The 19,279-nt window shown below is 39.7% G+C and overlaps 1 protein-coding gene across 2 annotated transcripts in view; it reads right to left on the minus strand.

Moving 5' to 3' along the window:
- Nucleotides 1–1,240: 1,240 nt before the first annotated feature.
- COL8A1 (collagen type VIII alpha 1 chain) overlaps nt 1,241–19,279 on the minus strand; it is a 53,696-nt gene continuing 35,657 nt past the window's right edge. Inside the window, exons 2-3 of one of the 2 annotated variants that reach the window (XM_063099803.1) lie at nt 6,584–6,914; nt 1,241–3,388 (exon numbers count right to left, since the gene is read on the minus strand). In XM_063099803.1, coding sequence (XP_062955873.1) covers nt 1,482–3,388; nt 6,584–6,911 — 2,235 coding nt within the window. In that variant the 5' untranslated portion in view covers nt 6,912–6,914 and the 3' untranslated portion in view covers nt 1,241–1,481. Of the gene's footprint in view, nt 3,392–6,583; nt 6,915–19,279 lie in introns of both variants that reach the window. The other variant, XM_063099793.1, reaches the window with a different exon arrangement.

Here is a 19,279-nt window from a genome sequence, read left to right on the forward strand (position 1 = left end):
AAGAAACAGTTCTTTTTCTATGATTTTAGTACCTACGCCAGGAAACAGCACATTCATTTTTAAATGTCAAACTTCAGGATTGGGGCCGGCCTGTGGCTCACTTGGGAGAGTGTGGTGCTGATAACACCAAGGCCATGGGTTCGGATCCCTATATAGGGATGACCGGTTAGCTCACTTGGGAGAGCATAGTGCTGACAACACCAAGTCAAGGGTTAAGATCTCCTTACCGGTCATCTTAAAAACAAACAAACAAACAAAAAACTTCAGGATTATTTTTCCAAATAAAAATGCATTTTCCTATGTAATTCTGAAACTTTTCCCACCAAATAAAGAATAGCTGGAGTTTGGAAAGTGACTTTAGAACCTCATAACATTTCAATTTACATATATACTGCACAGGGAAATTTCTTCAAGATTCACATTTAAAATTCACAAAATTCTTCAATATACTGCTATCTCCATGGTTGAAACCTCATTGTGGTTGGTTGTGTGTGTAGGCAAAGGAGGGGAATTCTTAATACCTGTAAACACAATTGATAACTACTATTAATAATAAATATTCCACAAAACTGGAAAGTTATTGAAGGAAGGGTTATTTTTTTTTCTCATAACTTCCAAGTGTTTATATTAGTTAGGCCATCATGGAAATTACATGGAAGGAAGAAAAAGGATAAATAAGTCACAGGAAAAAAAAAGAAACCCTTAAGGAATAAATCAGTTAATTACTGCTTATGTCTCCCAGCTGTTTTATTAACTCCTTCAGGGCACTGTCTAATGCCCCACACATGTGTCTCACCCAGTGCCAGGCACTGAGTAGCTACACAATGGTTGACTGGTTCACCTGTTCTTGTAAAGACACCAGACACACAATTCTAACACCCCTGCTGCTAAAATACATAGCCTCTTGTGAGAGAAATAAACCTTGGACTAAAGCACTACCATGGTCCCAGTGGCTCCCTCCCACTGGGGCAGTAACACTACAACCCCCCCCCCCACCTTACACACACATTCCATGGCAAAGTATCTGCACAAATACAGAGGAAATTATGCAAGTAAATACGGTATGTAATTGTTACTGTTGACATTTCTTGAAGTCATATTTATAAATATTTTAAAGTAAACAATACAAGTGAGTGACTTTCATTAGCTATGATCTTTCATACTGAAATGTTTGTCTGATCTGAATAAGCAGGTTATCGTGGAAGCATATAACATAAAACAGCTAATGTGATTCCAGTGGTACAACACAAGTGTCAGTACTTGATACATAAATCTATCCCATTGTTTTCAATTACAAGCTGCTGTGCAGAGTATTAAACAAGCATCTTAGGTTTTATTTGTACACGATGGTCCAAATTTTCACTTAAATATAACTTTCCAACTATATAAATGTTTTGAAGCAATTATGTTTTTCCATTTGGATTTTTTGGTGCGTCATTTTCTTTTCTTCTATTAAATCTCTCTCTTGTTCTTTTCTTTTTTTACATGGGATACAATAAATATCCTGAAAAAGAGGAGTGGACATATTGCCCGGCATACAGTCCTGCAGCCTGTTCTGAGGGCATCTGGAGGAACACCCGGTCCCCGGGCCTCAGCAGCAGCACCGCACTCCCAGATGCCTGGTCCAGAAAGCCCTTTTTGTACTCGTCGTACGTGTACATCATGGGCTCATTGTTCTTGAACAGAGCGACCCACACATTGCCCCCCTTGCAGTGGACGTGATATGCAAAGTAGTAGACACCGGGGACCTCACAGGTGAAGATGCCCGTCTGCGGGTTGTAGTTCTGTCTGCCGTTGTAGAGCAGTTTGTCAAACTTCACTGGGGCCCCCACCGGTGGGAAAGGTGCTGTCAGCTCGGCAGTAAACGCAGGCATCTCGTAGACTACCCCTCCATTCTTGCCTTTCTTAGCCCCATAGGCATGAGGGGTTTTCACACCATCAATCCCCAGCCCCATATCTGGCAGATACTCTCCCTGGGGAGGTGGTGTAGGGGGCATCACAGCTGGGAGACCTGGGGGACCTGGAGGGCCTGGGGGCCCTGGAAGGCCAGGCTGGCCCTGAGGGCCAAGGGCTCCAGGCTTCCCTGGGGGGCCATGAAGTCCCGCCACTCCGGGCTTCCCCACACCAGGGAACCCAGGGGGCCCTGGGAGGCCTGGTTCCCCTTTGGGGCCTGGAATCCCAGGTGGTCCAATGGGGCCGCTAGGGCCTGCAATCCCTGGAATACCTGGGGGACCCTGTAGACCCTGTTCTCCTGGGATTCCTGGTTCTCCCTTTGGTCCAAGCAGTCCTGGAACACCAGGGAGCCCTGGCACACCTTTTTGCCCAGCTTCCCCCTTGGGCCCTATGGGACCTGGCAAACCTCTCATGCCAGGGGGCCCTACTTCACCAAGGAAGCCTGGCTTCCCTGGGAAGCCCTGAAGCCCTGGCTCACCCTTGGGACCTGGTGGTCCCTGTGGCCCCACAACCCCACCTTCTCCTTTGGGTCCAGGAAAACCAATAGCACCTGGAGGGCCCATTGGGCCTGGGATTCCAGGCAGGCCTGGCTCTCCTGGGGGACCACCTATTCCAGGGGCACCTACTGGTCCTTTCTCTCCTCTTGGTCCAAGAGCCCCAGGAATACCCCCCATGCCCCGGTCACCTTTGGGTCCTGGGAAGCCTGGTTTCCCAACACCTGGAAGGCCTGGGGGTCCTGGAAGCCCTGGCAGTCCTTGCTCCCCTTTCCCACCTGGAAAGCCTGGCTGGCCTGGGATCCCATCCTGGCCTGGTTTTCCAACTCCAGGAATCCCAGGAGGTCCTTGAACCCCTGGGACCCCAATAGGGCCTTGTGGGCCTGGCTCTCCTGGTGGCCCTGGCTTGCCTAGGGGGCCCTGGGGCCCAGGGAAGCCTGTCACTCCTGGTTTGCCCACTCCTGGCAGTCCCACAGGGCCAGGAGGGCCATGCATCCCTGGAGGACCCTTCAGGCCTGGCAGACCTGGCATCCCAAAGCCCTTCTCTCCTTTAGGACCCTGAAGGCCTGGCGGTCCTGGTGGTCCTTTGGGTCCTCGGTCACCCTTTGCTCCAGGTTGCCCTGGTAACCCTGGCCCACCTGGCTTCCCAATGCCTGGAAGTCCATGAGGCCCTGGAGGTCCTTGTGGTCCTGGGATCCCCATAGGCCCGATTTCCCCTTTGGGTCCAATTTCGCCTTTTGCTCCAGGCATTCCCATGGCTCCTGGCTTCCCTGGCATTCCAGGCATACCTGGCTTTCCAATTCCTGGATATCCCTGTGGCCCTGGTTTGCCTTTGGAACCAGGTATCCCATGACCTGGCAAACCAGGGGGCCCAGGTGGTCCTCTTGGGCCAGGCTCTCCACGGGGACCTTGTTCCCCTCGTAAACTGGCTAATGGTATTTCTACTGGGAAAGGGGGGGTGGGGAGTGGAGAGAGAGAGAGAGAGATGGACAGACAGAGAGACAGAGAGACTGATTATTCCTCCTTTCAATGAAATAATGACAATCATTATTTAGTCCTGACACATTTGCCTATTATCAAGAGGAAGGACTAGGAATAATATGCTCATCTTCCAGGACTATATGATATCAATACTTAAAGAAAAATCAAGCTGATAATTTCTTTTATGTATTTGAGGTATTGTTTTGAGAACTGATATGTGCAGCTGCTTGTATCAGCATTGGTTAAGTAAAAATGCTAAAAAATAATGAAGAAATAATTTGCCAAGTACAAAGCTTGGAAATACTATGGTGTGCTCACTATAGAGAATGTGGAAAATTCAAAGATGTATAAAATATCAAAGTTGCCTATAAGCCCACTACTCAGAGATAACCACTTGACATTTATATGTATTTTCATCTTCTTTGTTCTAGGGGTTTGTGTGTGTGTGTGTGTGTGTGTGTGTGTGTGTATTTTAAACAATGTTGGAGTCACTCTCCATTTTTACTTTTTCTATTTTTTTCTACTTAAAGTTATATTGTATTTTTCTATGACCTTGAGTTTTTTGTTGTTGTTGTTTGCTTTTAGATTTTTTTATTGTAAACTGGCAAATTATAGTTGTATATATTTATGGGGTACAAAGTGATGTTACAATTTATGAATACAATGTAACACAATTAAATCAGGCTAACTAATATTCATCACCTCAAATACTTATTATTTGTGGCAAGAACATTTGAAATTTACCCTCTTAGTGATATTGAAATATAGAGTACATTATTTTAACTATATTTACCATGCTGTGCAATAGGTCTCAAAAAAAACCCCTTATTTCTCCTAAGTGAGGTTTTGTACCCTTTAACCATCATCTCCTCATTTCTCCCACCCCTCAGTCCCTACTTACCAACATTCTACTCTCTATTCCTATGAGTTCAATTGTCTTAGATTCCATATACAAGTGAGAACTTGCCGTATTTGTCTTTCTATGCCTGGCTTGTTTTTTTAATATAATACTTTCCAGCTAAATAATATTCCCTCATATGCTGAAATACAGTACGATGTGGATGATGAAAGTCATTATCATGTGGACTCAGGAAAGAACAGAAGTACTATATTTTGTATGTGGTTCAATAATATTTTTCCACATCTGTCCTCTAGAGTCAATAGATTTGCTTAATTTCTTCAGAGTGCTGTAGAATTCTCTAAGCTTCTATTATTCATTCTTTAACTTAATAAATTATTTCTCATATGTAAATTTTGCCTTTAAATAGGCGAGGAGAATAAAGTATTTTAGAATGACAAGCAGTATGGATGAGGATGAGAGCTTGAGTTAGGAGCAGGAAGCTCTGCTTATCTTTCTGGTGAGATCTTGACTGGGTAACTTAAGGCATCAACATCTCTGCTTGCCTATCTGTACAGCAAGAATAATACAGCCATTCTGCAAGATTAGAGAATAGATGTGAAAGGTGTCACCCTTTCTCGAATTGTTATCAAAATACAAAATACATGTTCGTATAATGATTATGCTATGCCTTGCAGATAAACACACTTCTGGATCTCCCATGTTACAAGGACTAATGGATAACATGGAGAAATGAAATGTATGGTCCCAATGTCTTATTTTAACCTGTAGTAGCATCTTCATCCTGACCATTGTACTTTTCAGTGAGCTACTGTCAGGGAACAAAATAGAACCCAATGACTCATATTCTTTTAAAATATGAGTACCTATCTGAATAAGTACAAGAAGTACCAAAGGCCAGATAGGCCACTCAAGAAAGGAAGGAAAACAAATGGACAAGATAATCTTCAAAGTGGAATACTGGCTCCTAAAGAGAAGAAAATGGGGAATACTTTTCCTATGCTAATAGATATTATAGTACTATTAAGGCATGTTATTTCTAAGAAAATGAGTTGTGTAGTTACTGTATCAAGGAATTGTCTGGGGCAGGGCCACATCTTATTTGGCAGGAATCCCTTGTCTAGCACAGTGCCTGGAACATACTCTGTTCTTACTGAGGATTTATTGAATGACCAGTTGTAGCAACTCAGAGTTCTTGTGGTGCTTCATTGTTTACTCAGCACTTTACTTACCTTATGCCATTGATTCTCTCAACAATTTTATTTTACAGATGAAGAAAAATAGGCTAAGAGAGGTCAAATTATTAGGTCTCTCTCATTTATGACATCGACACCTCTTAGTGCCAAATTTAGTGGTTCTCCAGAGGTTCCTGCCATTGTAGGGACTAGTGGGAATGGCCTCCACTTCTCAAAGGTAATTGCTACTCTGATGCAGCTGTATTTCCTACAGATGTTAGGTTTCTGAGAACTCCGGGTAAACCAAGTGAATTCATAATAAAGTGTCTATCACAGTGAGGGGCACTTGGTAGGTGTCGAATAGTTAATAAATATGCCTAGAAAGTAATGGGAGAGATTTTCAGATATCATCTCTAGATGTAATCTGTACTCTTGGTCTCCTTCTGTTGATCTACTGATTGACATTTGTAGCTTAAGTAGAGCAGTATTAAAACCATTTGCATTTATCACATACCTAGTTTGCAAAATGCTTTCGTGTGATTTTTTTTTTTTTTTTTTTAAACACAGCAGGTCTTTATGACATTGCTCTCCTAGCTCAGAAGACTAGCTTGTCACCTTAGGTGATTTTTTTTCTCACTGCTTTATCATTCCAGCAACTGGCCCAGAGACTCACAAATAAGAGCTCATTAGATAGTCGCTGAATGTTTGACTAACTAAATAATAAATGAGAGGATAGACTATTTGTGATTAAATATGTTTTGTTTTATCTGATGCTAGTTAAAGTAATAAAGCAAATCATAAAATGGTAATTTTGTCTGTGTCTTTATTTATTTATCATTGGGCTTTTCTTTGGGGCGTGCCGGTTGGTTCAGGGATCTGAACCTTTGACCATGGTGTTATAACACCATGTTCTAACCAACTGAGCTAACCGGACAGCCCCTATATCTTTCTTTAAAGTCTTGAACTTTCCATGAGTAGGGTTGAGAACTCAGTAGGCATGTATTAAATGTCAATAACAAATTTTAAAGGAAAAGTTTCTAAAATTTAGCTTCTCCCCTGATCCCATACTTCAGGAGTTTGGAAAGCTGCTGTATTATAATGGCATGAGAGTCTGATGTTACCTTTGCCTTTCTTGGGTGCTGCTTCCTTGCCCATTCTTGGTGCCGGTTGAATTTCCTTCATATATTGGGGTAGTTGTGGATATTCCTTGCCATACTGTAAGTGGGGCATCTCCTTGCCCATGGCAAGGCCGTCTTTGCCCAAAGGCATGTGAGGTACTTGCTGGCCCAGGGGTTGGTATTGTGGAATTTGTGGTGGCATCTGAGGAGGAATTTGAGGTGGAAGCGGCTTGATCCCATAGTAGGCACCAGCCTGAATAAGCCCGGTGGAGCTTAGAGAAATGATGAGCAGCGCTCCCAGCAGCTGCAGAGGGCCAGGCAGCACAGCCATCACCTGCAGAAGGAAGGAATGCACCAGCATGGTGAGAACCTGCAGGCCAAGGACTGGAGCTTAGGTAGAGACAGAAGGGAAGAAGAGGGATAGGGAGACATGGTCTTTATCATCAGAACTTCATGGTGAAAGGCAAATGAAAAGGAAGGTGATACCTTTCAATAGAAAACAAAGATCAAACAAAAAATAGAGAAGAGTAGAATCTGTCAAATGAAGGCAATGGGTGGGAATATAGACTATAGGAGAGATGGCTAGTTGTCCCTGAATAACAATTCTGCCCTTGTTCCATAATATTGGAACCACTGATCTTCAGCTGGGAACAGAACAACCCAGAATAAAGGCATTTCAGCAAGGCAGGGCCATGTGACAAAGATCTGGCCAATTTTATGTAGTGGTAATGGGTGCAACTTCCAGGAAGGATCCTAAAAGCAAGTGGGCATGTCCTTTCCCCTCCTTCCTCCTATTGGCTAGAATGCTGATATGCTGCCTACAAATGGACCAGACACCCTGGACCATGAGATGAAAGCTGTGCACTGAGGGTAGTAGAGAAACAAGCTAGAAGAAACCTCAGCCCTGGTTGAACATAGAGGTGTCAGACCAATCCTTAAATTTGTAATTTGTTTACCCAAGAGAGAAATGAAGTTCTGTCTTCTTTAAGCCACTGTTATTTTGGCTCTTCCACATTTCCATGAAATCTAATCCTAACAGATAGAATAGATTCTGCTAAGAGGCAAACCTGGTGGCAAGTTAGACTTTGTTAATAAGTGCCAAAATTATCTCCTAAATGAAAATGGATAATAATTTATAGGCTTCATGCCAGGGGCAGAGATTTTTTATCTGCTAGATGCCTTTTGGCTGCTTTAGTGTAGTCACAGATAAATGTAAAGGTAAATGTAAATGTAAAATAAATGTAAAAAGCAAACAACAAAAACTACAGAAGTCTTCTAGAAAGTGCTTCATGTAACTACCAAAATATCATTTTACAAAATCGTTATCATAATAATTATGCACATTTCTTTCTTCTACTTCAATACAATGAAGTCATTAGTTTAGAACTTGGGTAATTGGATCTGGAGTCCATTAAAGTTTATCTTTGTACTTATATGAAAGAAAGGAGTTTACAAAGCAAATTAGTTGTATAAACAAGATAGGGGGAGATGTTTAATTATTCACAAGAATAAACTGTTTCTAAGCCTTTTAATAGCATTTTTTGCAAATTAGCATTTAACTGAATAAATATAAATGGGGTTTATCTGTTTATAAAAACCAGCTTGAAAAAACATCAGTTTGGAAACGCTCTAGGCTGAAGACCGAACAGCCCAGGGAAATGCAGTGTTAGCAAATGCACACTAGAGGGCAAGTGTGGTACACACTTAAGTCTACTCAGTCCCTCCCTCCCCCAACCCCTGTGGTACCAACACTGGGCATACATCGCTATACTCTCACACCTTGTAATGGGACTTACTGAAAATCCGAATTCTAAGTGTAGTGCCATCATAACGCTGGCGAGAGAGAGAAAGAAGTGGCAAGTTTCTCACAAGTTTCAATGCAACTATTTTCTGGAAAACTTTGAAAAAACTGTCTATAATTAATTTAATTTCCATTCTCATGGGCGTTTGTTTTCTTTGCTTCTGCTTTACTTAATTCTGGGTCATAGTTTTTCACTTAGAAAATGTGCATAGAGGGCCGGCCCATGGCTCACTTGGGAGAGTGTGGTGTTGATAACACCAAGGCCACTGGTTTGGATCCCATATAGGGATGGCTGGTGCATTCACTGGCTGAGCGTGGTGCTGACAACACCAAGCCAAGGGTTAAGATCCCCTTACCGGTCATCTTTAAAAAAAAAAGAAAGAAAAAAATGTGCATAGACTTTGCAACATCCTGGTCAAGGGTAATGCCAAGAGTGTGAACAGGCAACAAAAGGACTGGTTAATAAAAAGCACCTAAGAAAATATTTAATATGAATCCCGACCACAAAACTCACTGCTTTACAATCTTTTAAATATACTAACTAATCATTTCTTTTTCCCCTTTCAGGGAAAAAAATGAAGAAATGTTTGTCAGAAAAATGATTTATAATGCTGTTTTTCATTTCATGAATTAGAATATCTCGAGAACTTTATTTCAAGTGTACTCTTAATAATATATGTATTAGTAAAATGGGAGAAGATGAAAGGTGTTATTTTCTGTTCTTCTAAGAATGATTGTTATAAACGATTTGAAGAGAATCACAAAATTAATGTTGATTTATATCCATTAATACTTAAATTTATTTTAGGTGGAAAAAGAACATGTGCTGTGAGTTCTTAACAGTAATTTATTGAATTCTTATAATGCCAGGCCCACCCAAGGATTACAAAGATGAATATAATAGTCAATGGGCCCTGCCTTCAAGGAGCTTATACTCTTTTAGTAAGGGTGATAGACTATTAACGAGTAGCAAAAGATATCCAGAAAAAAAGTAAATTTCTCTCCTACTTTTGTTTTCCAGTATCTAAAATATCCTGTTTGAAGCAACAACTTTTCTCATTTTCCCCCATATTTTTCCAGAGACATTCTATGTATATGCTCATATAATATACACTGCCTTAAAACATAAATCACAGCATACTATACACACTTCTGTTTCTTGTTTTTCTTCCCCCCCATCCAAACATCAATACTTCAGACCTTATTTCTTGCCTAGTTATGTGTTCCTGAACAAATCCTTCAAGTTCTTCATTTATCAAAAATAAGACTTGGAAGGTCTGGCCGGTCCAGAGTTTGATACCTATACTGGCTAGCTGCAAAAAAAAAAAAAAAAAAAAAAAAAAAAAAAAAAAAAAAAAAAAAAAAAAGACTTTGTTGTTCTCTTAAAGAGTCCTGTGTAGTTCTAACATTTAATGTCTCTAAGGTAGTCACTAGAGAGCTGAAAGTGTTAATCCATACCAGAAGCATGTGGTAATACCTGGTAATGTATAAACTGGGACTTAATTCCACCTTTGGGGAATGAATGAATTTAATTATTGAATCTTAGACTGGTGGTGATGTCTTTAATAATAAGCTAGCATGCTTGGCCCTTCACCCTTCCATCATTTCAGTGGATGTGTTGGATTATATTTAATAATTTTTAAACCAGGACAATCTAATGAAATACTGGAAAACTGGAAGGAGATGAAATGCCTGGAAGAAGACCAGTTGAATACCAAAGACCCAGTGGGATTCTGCTTTACTACAATTATTTCCTCTCTTAGGCTTGGCCTTTCTCTCTCCAAAACCACCTCCTTAGTTCTGCCATCTGCCATTTCTCTGGCTCTTTATTTAAACAAACTTTGTTCAGTCTAAACTTTGAATATTTATGTAGAGGCCCTGGTGAGAATTTACCGCTTGACTTATCCCTACTAATTTCCCACCTGTCCCTGAGGATATTTTTGGTGGTCAAAGTGATGTGGTGATTCTCCCAAATCACTATAAAGAATATCAGATTTGTGTAACATACAAACACCTGGCGGGGAAGAGGGAGCCCTGGAATTCCTGCTGGGAAGAAATGGTGATGGTGGGGTTTCTTGATTCTCTTTCTGAAGATGCAGAACACAATAATGTTGTGAGTTCTACCTGATGTTTTCTTTGATTTCTATTTGTTTGACAGCTGATGTGTATGTGTGTACATGAACATAAGCATATTTAATGTGTGTAGTCACTGGAGCTTTGCCAGGCAAGCCTGCTTTGTGATGGGTGTCATGTCATATGGCAAAAGCATCATAGAACTCAAAAGACTTTGAATTTTAGTTCTGCCATTCTGTATGCCCATGACCTTGGGAAAGTTCCTTATCTTCGCTAAGCCTCAGTTTCCTCACCTATAAAATAGGAATTATAATCTGTGCCTATACCTCAGAGTTGGTCAAAGTTACAAATGATAATATGAATTCTTTGTAAGCTGAAAAACTTTTCAAATTTAAGTTATTAAAGAAGTGTAACCAAAAAGACAAATCAAAACAAACTGAAGTGTCAAAGACTCTCAAAGATGGATACTAGCCAAAGTAAATGTGAGGTTAACTGCAATAACGATAAACCTAACATGAATAAAACAATAATGGCCTTTAAAATGTACTTGTTAAGAATGGCCAAAAAGAACAGCTGAACCAAGGCAGTTGTTCATTCTGATGTTAGAGCCACCAATCCTAATTGTTTTGAACAGCCCTAAATGGTTCCCTATATTTGGGTAGGGCTGAAGAGAGTTTCAGTTTCCTCATTTGACCTGTAATGTATATAACAGAATAATGCGATGTATATTATTTTAGCATTCACTCCTCAGCATTCTATTCGTACATTTATTCTCATGAGATTTTGGCTTGCTATCCAAAAGAATGTTTAGATATTTAAACCTTCAGTCCTTGCTCTAAATCCAACTTTTCCTTTCACATAAGGCTAACACAGCATGTCTGTGTGTGTGCACATGTGTGTCTGTTTTGTATGTGGTGTGGTCAGGCCTCTCTCACCTGATCCTGGGCTGATCCTCTCTGTCTCCTACTTACTCCTTGCATAGGATCTGTAGTTTCTCAAGAGCCTCAGATTTGCCCTCCTGACCTAATTATCTCTCATAGGCCCCACCCCCTAATACCATGACATTGGGGATTAGGATTTCAACATATGAATTTGGGGGGGGGGGCATAAACATTTAGTGTATAGCAGTGGGTTAAAGGGTTCAAGAATGACTTGGAGTGGAAGAAACTATTTTGAAAAGGTTGGTTGGGGAAGACATCTCTGAGGAAGTAAGTTTTTGATAGAGATATGAAGGTTGAGAGGTTTATTTTATCTAAGAAACCATATGGAAAGAGTCTTATTTATTACAATGGTAGTTGTAGGTACCTTTCACTAATATAGACCCCTGTTTCAAAAGTATGTTATTCATCTATGTTTGTCCTTCTCATTTTACTTCTATATTTACCATATTTTTTTCCTCTGGGTGATTATTAATTTTTTATCCTTTTTTAGATCTCAACCCTACTGTATTAGTTTGCTAGGGCTGCCATAACAAAGTACCTCAGCCTGTGTAGCTTAAACAACAGACATGTATTTTCTCAATTCTGAAGGCTGAGTCCAAGATCAAGGTGTTGGCAGGGTTGGATTCCTCTGAAGACTCGTTGGCTTGTAGATGGCAGTATTCTCCGTGTTTCTTCACATGGGTTTTCTTCTGTATATCTCCATCCTAATCTCTTCTTTTTATATACCAGTCACATTGATCACCCTAGTGACTTTATTTTAACTTAACTTCCTCTTTAAAGGCCCTATCTCCAAATATAGTTACATTCTGAGGTATTGGAGGATAGGACTTCAACATATGAATTTTTGGAGAACACAAGTCAGCCCATAACATCTACTTTCCTCTAGAACAACTCAATTCCTACCTTTTCTGTGAAGCTTTCCCCACCTTCTCAATCATCACTATCCTCCTAATCCTATTAAACGTTTAACACAAAGTTGAATGCAATTGTAACCAAGCTTATGGCTTTTTCTATTGTTTTTTGTCCATTAAACTCAATATGATTATAAGCTTCCTGAAGACAAGGAAAATGTGTGATATTCTTTTGACTTTCTGAATATTTATTGATGCATCCTCACAATCAAAACTCTGAGTGTTGATAGGGTCTTTTGAAAATATCTAATTCAGGGGCCGGCCCGTGGCTCACTCGGGAGAGTGCGGTGCTGATAACACCAAGGCCCCGGGTTCGGATCCCATATACGGATGGCCGGTTCGCTCACTGGGTGAGCGTGGTGCTGACCACACCAAGTCAAGGGTTAAGATCCCCTTACCGGTCATCTTTTAAAAAAAAAAAAAAAAAAAAAAAAAAGAAAATATCTAATTCAGCCTCAATCCCCATTTAGAAACCTGCCTGCAATAGTTAACAGAAAGCCCTCATATTTTCTACTTGAATACTAATAATGATGGGAACATTCATAAGGCAATTCATCATCTTGTGTAACTTTGTCGCTTTTTTATTATTTGAACAACTTGTAGGGGAGACTTACCTTTTTTGATTCATATTGGAGGTGCACATGTAGCTTACTTTTACTGGGAGGGGGAGGAGGAGTGTTAAGAAAATGTATCCCCAAATTGGCTATAAGACAAAAGATGGTAACATGATCATTTATTGTCACGCTAAGAGCATTTTCACATAAGCCCACCTTAGAGTCATCTGGTCAGGGATATGTAACTTTGTTGCACAATTGATTAGTTTTACAGATATTTACCATGCTGTAAAGTGTATTGATTAACCCACCTCAAATTATGGTTTTATTGCCCTTTAGAATATTAACCAGTTTTGTGTCTAATTTAGAATTATGTCAACATTCTTTCTTATCTACTGATTAAAAAAAAACTTAAGGTTTTTGATATTTTATTTTGAATCAACTCTGTCATGTTAAATAAAGCTTTGACTTGTGTTCACTGATGTATGAAAATTGTGTTTTTAACATTTTGAGAATTAGGTTTTTATGAGGTCACAAAAAATAAAAACATAAATATATGCTGTGTTAGATGATATGGAGACAAACGAAGGAGAGGGTGAGGAGGGTAAGGAGTTAGGTGTTTAGCATTTGTTGAGATGATGTTCTTTGAAACCCTTTTTACAGTTAGAACTGAGCCTTCTGTGCCTGGATGGTCTGGTCCTTGGGTTTTAAAGGAAGATAGAAGAACTCTAAATAATAGAAGACAGAGAAATTTGGCCTTCTGTGGGAATTTGGAGGTTAAGTGTGAGCAGCATTGATTGCTTATGGGGGAAGACTCAGAGAAAAGGACTTCCCCAGTGGAAGAGCAGCGAAGAAAGGAAAAACATTTCAGAGAGCGATTTTTATTTTCGTTATAGATTATGTATGATAAATTCCTTCCTTTCTCTCCTCTACATTGAAATCTTCAAAAATCCTTGTGTGGAACGGATTATTTTTGGGTAGCCAGAAGAATCTTTCAATGCTTTGTCCAGATTGGTGTTGGGCAAAGTCAGTGACTGTATATGAGAAAATCTGAACCAGAGAATGGCTGGGGGAGGAAGGACAGTAGACATTCAGGTTATAATAATATTAGCTACATTTTTGAGCATTTATGTTGTGCTAGCACCATGGACATACTTAAATTCATTGTATCATTAATTCTATATGCATTTGTTAGGCCTTATTTTTTGACATTAAATTATTTTAATTGATATCTCCCCATCCAGTACTTATATGATTACTTTACTGAAATTCAAGACTGTATACTTATCCCTGTTACATTCGAAGTTAGAATTTTAAATTCTTGTTTTATTACTTTTAGGAACCACTATGCAATTTATTAGATAACAAACATCCTACTCTGCTTTACAAGGTACAGATCTGTCCAACTTTGCTGTCACTTTTCTCCATCTTGTCCTCCAAATATCGAAGCTTTCTTTTGGGATGAAATAAAAAATTTGTCTGTTATTATATGTGACAGAATTCTGGACTGGATCCCTTACTCTGCTTTTGGGACCAGAAGTACAAACTTAAGATATTCGTGAAGTCAGAAAGCCACTGGCAAGGTGACTATGCTGAGATGGAGCCCAAATAAATAAGCCTATCAGATACTGGTCAGTCAATTCAGTTAAGGCAGTTGGCAAGGCCATCCAATAAAAATTCATTAGTTTTGGTTGATCTGCCCATTTACACCTATCAGGACTGATATGAATATAAAACTGAGCCTGAATTATACACTTCACCAAAGAGTCCTGAATTCTGCTATAATTAAGAGCAGCCAACTGCCCCACCTACTAGCTATAGCAGCTATAGGCAGAGGATTACCTCACAGGACCTACAGAATTAGAGAAGTCAATTAGGCTGTGCCCCAGCTCTAGAAATGGGCCACACACATAACCCCCATGAAAGGAATGGCCAACCACCACATTCTGAAAATTCTCCAGAAGAGGAGATTTCACAACATTCCCTACTAACCAATTGCAGGATTTCACATTAAATTTCTTAATATCTAATCTGAATCTCTTCTACTGAACTTTAAGCTAATTTCCTTTTTTTCCATTCTCAAAGGAGGTGGGAAACATCTGGAGAATATTTTTCTTAAAATAATAGCTCACATACTTGAAGCCTGCAATTAACTCCTTTTGTTTCTCTAACTGGAATAGTGTCAGCTGCTAAACAGTTTATAAAACACTTGAGAGAACCCCCAAAAGAGAAATTCTAAAGTGGAATTTTTTTCTTCCCATAATATGAATGCATTATTAGAGTACCTAAGTTCTAGTTTTGACCTAAGTCAGTCATCTATCCTGACTGGGCATGAGTTCCCTCATTTGCAGAACAAAGACATAGGCTGGATGACTTCAAAGTTTTCTGGTAACTGTGAATGAAAAGAATATGTCCATACTTCACAGATAAGTGATTTCCTGAGTATAGATCCCCAACCCTTAGGATATCAGAAAGGTAGATCACTCTCATACTTCAAGTTACTTTTCGATATTTTACTCTCCCTTCTTAGAGTTGGAGATCAAAAAAGGAGAGTTTGTACAACTCCCTATCCCCACCCAGTAAATATTCCCCTGGTAAAATAAGCTGACCAGAAACCAAAAGAAGGACCTAAATAAGAAACAAGGATTTAGGAGGAAAAAAAAAAAAAAAAATGATGTATGACTTTTTTTTTTGGACCATATTCAAAGGTTGAATAAAAATGTGTAGTTTACTGAAAAATCTTTAAAAAGTGCTGTAAATGACAAAAACTTCCTACAATGAGTGGCTCAAAAATTCTTGCAGAATCATTCAGTAAGTATTGATGTATGCCCCCTGCTGTCAGAATGACAAATGAATCCAAAGTATGCATCTTAGGAAGGGAAAATGGGTAGTGAATGTGGATGACATAGTCATGTTTCAACAGCTACATAAATTTTCATTTTATAATACAAATTGAAGAACTAAAATCTAGAGGCAGCCCTAAAGTAAAGTAAAGGAGGTGATAGTGAGGACTTCCCGAGAATAAGGGCCTCGCCACTCCATGGGCTGGTGGTACACAGAAAGGTAAATTCTTTTCTGGTGTGGCTTGCGAAGGACTGTAGGGCTCTCTGCTGTTAACGTGAGCATCTGTCTGCCTTCTCCACACTAGCACAGTTTGTGTAAGCAACACAGTGTAAAACAGAGGTGTTTTCAGGCCACTGCAAGGGAGAGACATGGGGAAATTTCATCTAATGTGATCCATTAAACTGGACATTGTAAAGATATTTATTTAGAGCAGACAACTATAATATTATGTAATGTGTTATGTATAACACAAATTTCATAGAACGTTTCTTCACAACAAGCACTTTTATTTCATCCTGAACTCTTGTTCAGACCAATGGGATTACAAGTGAATTTCAGCCAAACAGAACTCATCAATGTCCTTGTCATATGCATAGTTAATACCTGGTGGTTGTGGTTGGAACGGTCCTTAGCAAATAACATAAATGAATTGAACAAAGTAAAATGATAAAATTAGGCTTATTCCCAAAGTATGTAAGATCACAGAAACTAAAAAGTTTAAATCATGTTAGGCAAAAAGACAAAAGCAGATAACGTTTCCTGAGTGACCCCCATCTGGGCCTGAGCTTTAAGGAGTTGGGAGTCCCGGGGCAGCCTTTGGGTATGGGAAGAGGGGACTGAGAGCAGATGGGGACAGGAGGAGGAGATGATTTTCTTATGGACTCCAGCTTTTCTTTTCTCCCTTCTTCAAATTCTGTGTGCCTTCTAGATGCTTCGGTACTGCACAACATCTTACTTAAGCAGGATGAGCAATTAGGTGAATCTCATGGTGTTTCTTAGTATTAGAAGTTCTGGTGAAAGTTTTGAAAATGGAAAAAGTACAGTGAGCTCAGTTCCCAGTGAGCATGGACACTTCCTGGAAGCAGAAGGCAGAGTCCTTGCCAGCATGGATGTTTCTTCCAGTGCTTTCGCAGGATGGTGGTGAGGAAGGACTTAAGGACACGAAAAGGTCTCCTTTCTTTGCCCTATTGTGTTTGGCACTTTGTACTTTATCAATATATTCAGGAGACTGAGCAAGCCAATTTCCTGTGCTACCATTCTCTTTTTACTTGCAAACTATTATGGCAATAGACTATTCATTTTGTTATTTTTATAGGAAACCAAAACACACAAAAATTCCTTGAACCTAGCCTAATCAATCTCTCCATAATACTAAAATATTTATTAATTAAATTACTGTGTGGGTGTATATGTGTTTTTGTGGGTTTAGAGGTGGGAGGTAGAGGGGAGGTGACAGCCAATTGTTGGCTTTTTTCCATCACTTTTGACCTGATTTGTTGTGGAGGTCCAGTTGTTGAAGTTTTATTTATTTAAGATTATTTTGAGCCATAGAACCCTGAATGACTTGATATTAAATTTCAAGACCTAGAGTTTCTATCATATACAACCAAAACATTAAATCAAGTCAACAGCCCTTGGAAAATAAAAATAATTAATCAGTTTCTTCCAAAAGTGGTTCCTCCTACCCCCTACTCATCCTCACACACAGAAGTAATCTCCAGTCAGAACAGCAATCCTACTAAAGTTGTAATATTTAGCCCTGGCACTTTCTGAATTATAAAAGAACTTCAAAAAATCTCAGCAATTTTTTGGTCAGTGAGCATGTGTATTTGTTCTCTCTGTTGCATGATTCAAGAGTAGCAGAAATGATTCCACAGGACTGTTCCCAACAATGAATTTAAATTTTTAAAAAATTTAATTCTCAAGCGGGGGCTAAGCCTAAAACACTAAATTGTGATAAATTGTCAGCCCTAGAGAGGGCAGTGTCTACAATGCACTGCTTTTCAGCCATAGCTCCATCTAGATAATTAGCCTCTGTGGTCACATCCTGCCCTTTGAACACAGGCAAAGCAAGGAGAGCAACCAAACCACAGCTATCTTGGTATTGGAAGTTCCATTTATTTAAGGGGTGGAATTTATTTTGAGGGAGAGAGAGATGGATGTGCTGTCTGGGAGGAAAAATCATAAGGTTTTCACAGTTAATCCACTGAACATTTTTCAGAGAAAATGGAAGTGGAGAAAGGAAAGGGCAGAGAATTATGTAGCAGATGCCAGGCCTTGAGGATACATCAGTGAAGGAGGCTTGGAATATGAAGGGGCTTTTCTTTTTATGAACAAAACTCATTACAAGGCACAAACATTCATAAAAAAATTCGGAATTTTATTGATGAATATGTTTTGCAGATGTTATTTTTTAGGACTTAGCATGAAAGGACACCGCATTGGAGATGAGACTTGGGGTGTAGTTTTCTTTGTAAACCTCTCTGTCATGATGTCCTTGTGTACCTTTCAGGGCCTCCTTTTACTGAACTATGAAATGAAGGAGATGAATTAGATTGGGGTGGAAGCCCAGTGCCTGGAGGATGTATGGGGTGAGAGTGAGTGGAGTTGGTTGGCCAGAGTTTGAATAAAGGGGAGGGGGCGGGGGACATTTGCTCCATTCAGAGGGGGCAGTTGCTGAGTCATTCATTTCCTGCCGGTCATGGGAATGTGCACCTAGTTTAAGTAGTTCTTCCAATTTTATCAAAAGAAGCCAGAAATTGGGACATATTGTGAAACCTCTCCTTTTAAAATTTTGGTTCATTTTTTTCTATTTAATTGTCTGGCAGGAAAAAACCAAATTCTTCTGTGGGCAGTATGCAGCCTTTAGGCTTCTGGGTACCTTTGTACCAGATGATTTCTAACCTGTCTCTCTCATTCTAAAAGGCTATATGGGGGATTCCCCATACCTTATTTGCTTATATTTCTAAGTCCTGGGATTGTCCAGGAGAGGAAGGAGAAAAGTAAAGGGTATTTCTTGCCTTTCATCAAAATTAATTATGAGAAGGCATTGGACAGCTTAAACAGTTAAAGAGTGCCATGTTCGATAATGGTTAAGAGCAACGACTCTGAGCTAAACTGCCTGAATGAAGTTCTGATTTCATCATTTACTAGCTGTGTGATCTTAGGCAAGTTACTTAACCAGTCTGTGTCTTGGTTTCCTTATGATAAATTGGGGACAATGATGATATTACCTGTCTCTTGAGGTTGCTGAGGGGATTAAGGGAATTAATACAAGTAAAGTGCTCAGAACAGTGCCTAGATATAGCAAGCAAGCGTTAGCTATTTAAATAAAAAAGAAAGAAAATGTGGTAGAGGAGGAGGAGGGGAAGCAGTAATAACAGAGGGGAACTGGAGCACCATACTGTATGACACTTTGCTTTATTGCAGCCTTATTTTGAAGAATTTGAAAGGTAGTAATTTTTGTTCTCACCATACTCTGGACTTATTATGAAAATGAGGCCGACCAATTGCCCTCTTGGCTGAGATTCCAAAGTAAAGCAAGGTAAAGACAGTTCCTCATAAGTGGGTAACAA

This window comes from Cynocephalus volans, chromosome 1 (assembly GCF_027409185.1).
Source record: "Cynocephalus volans isolate mCynVol1 chromosome 1, mCynVol1.pri, whole genome shotgun sequence".
Taxonomy (NCBI): domain Eukaryota; kingdom Metazoa; phylum Chordata; class Mammalia; order Dermoptera; family Cynocephalidae; genus Cynocephalus; species Cynocephalus volans.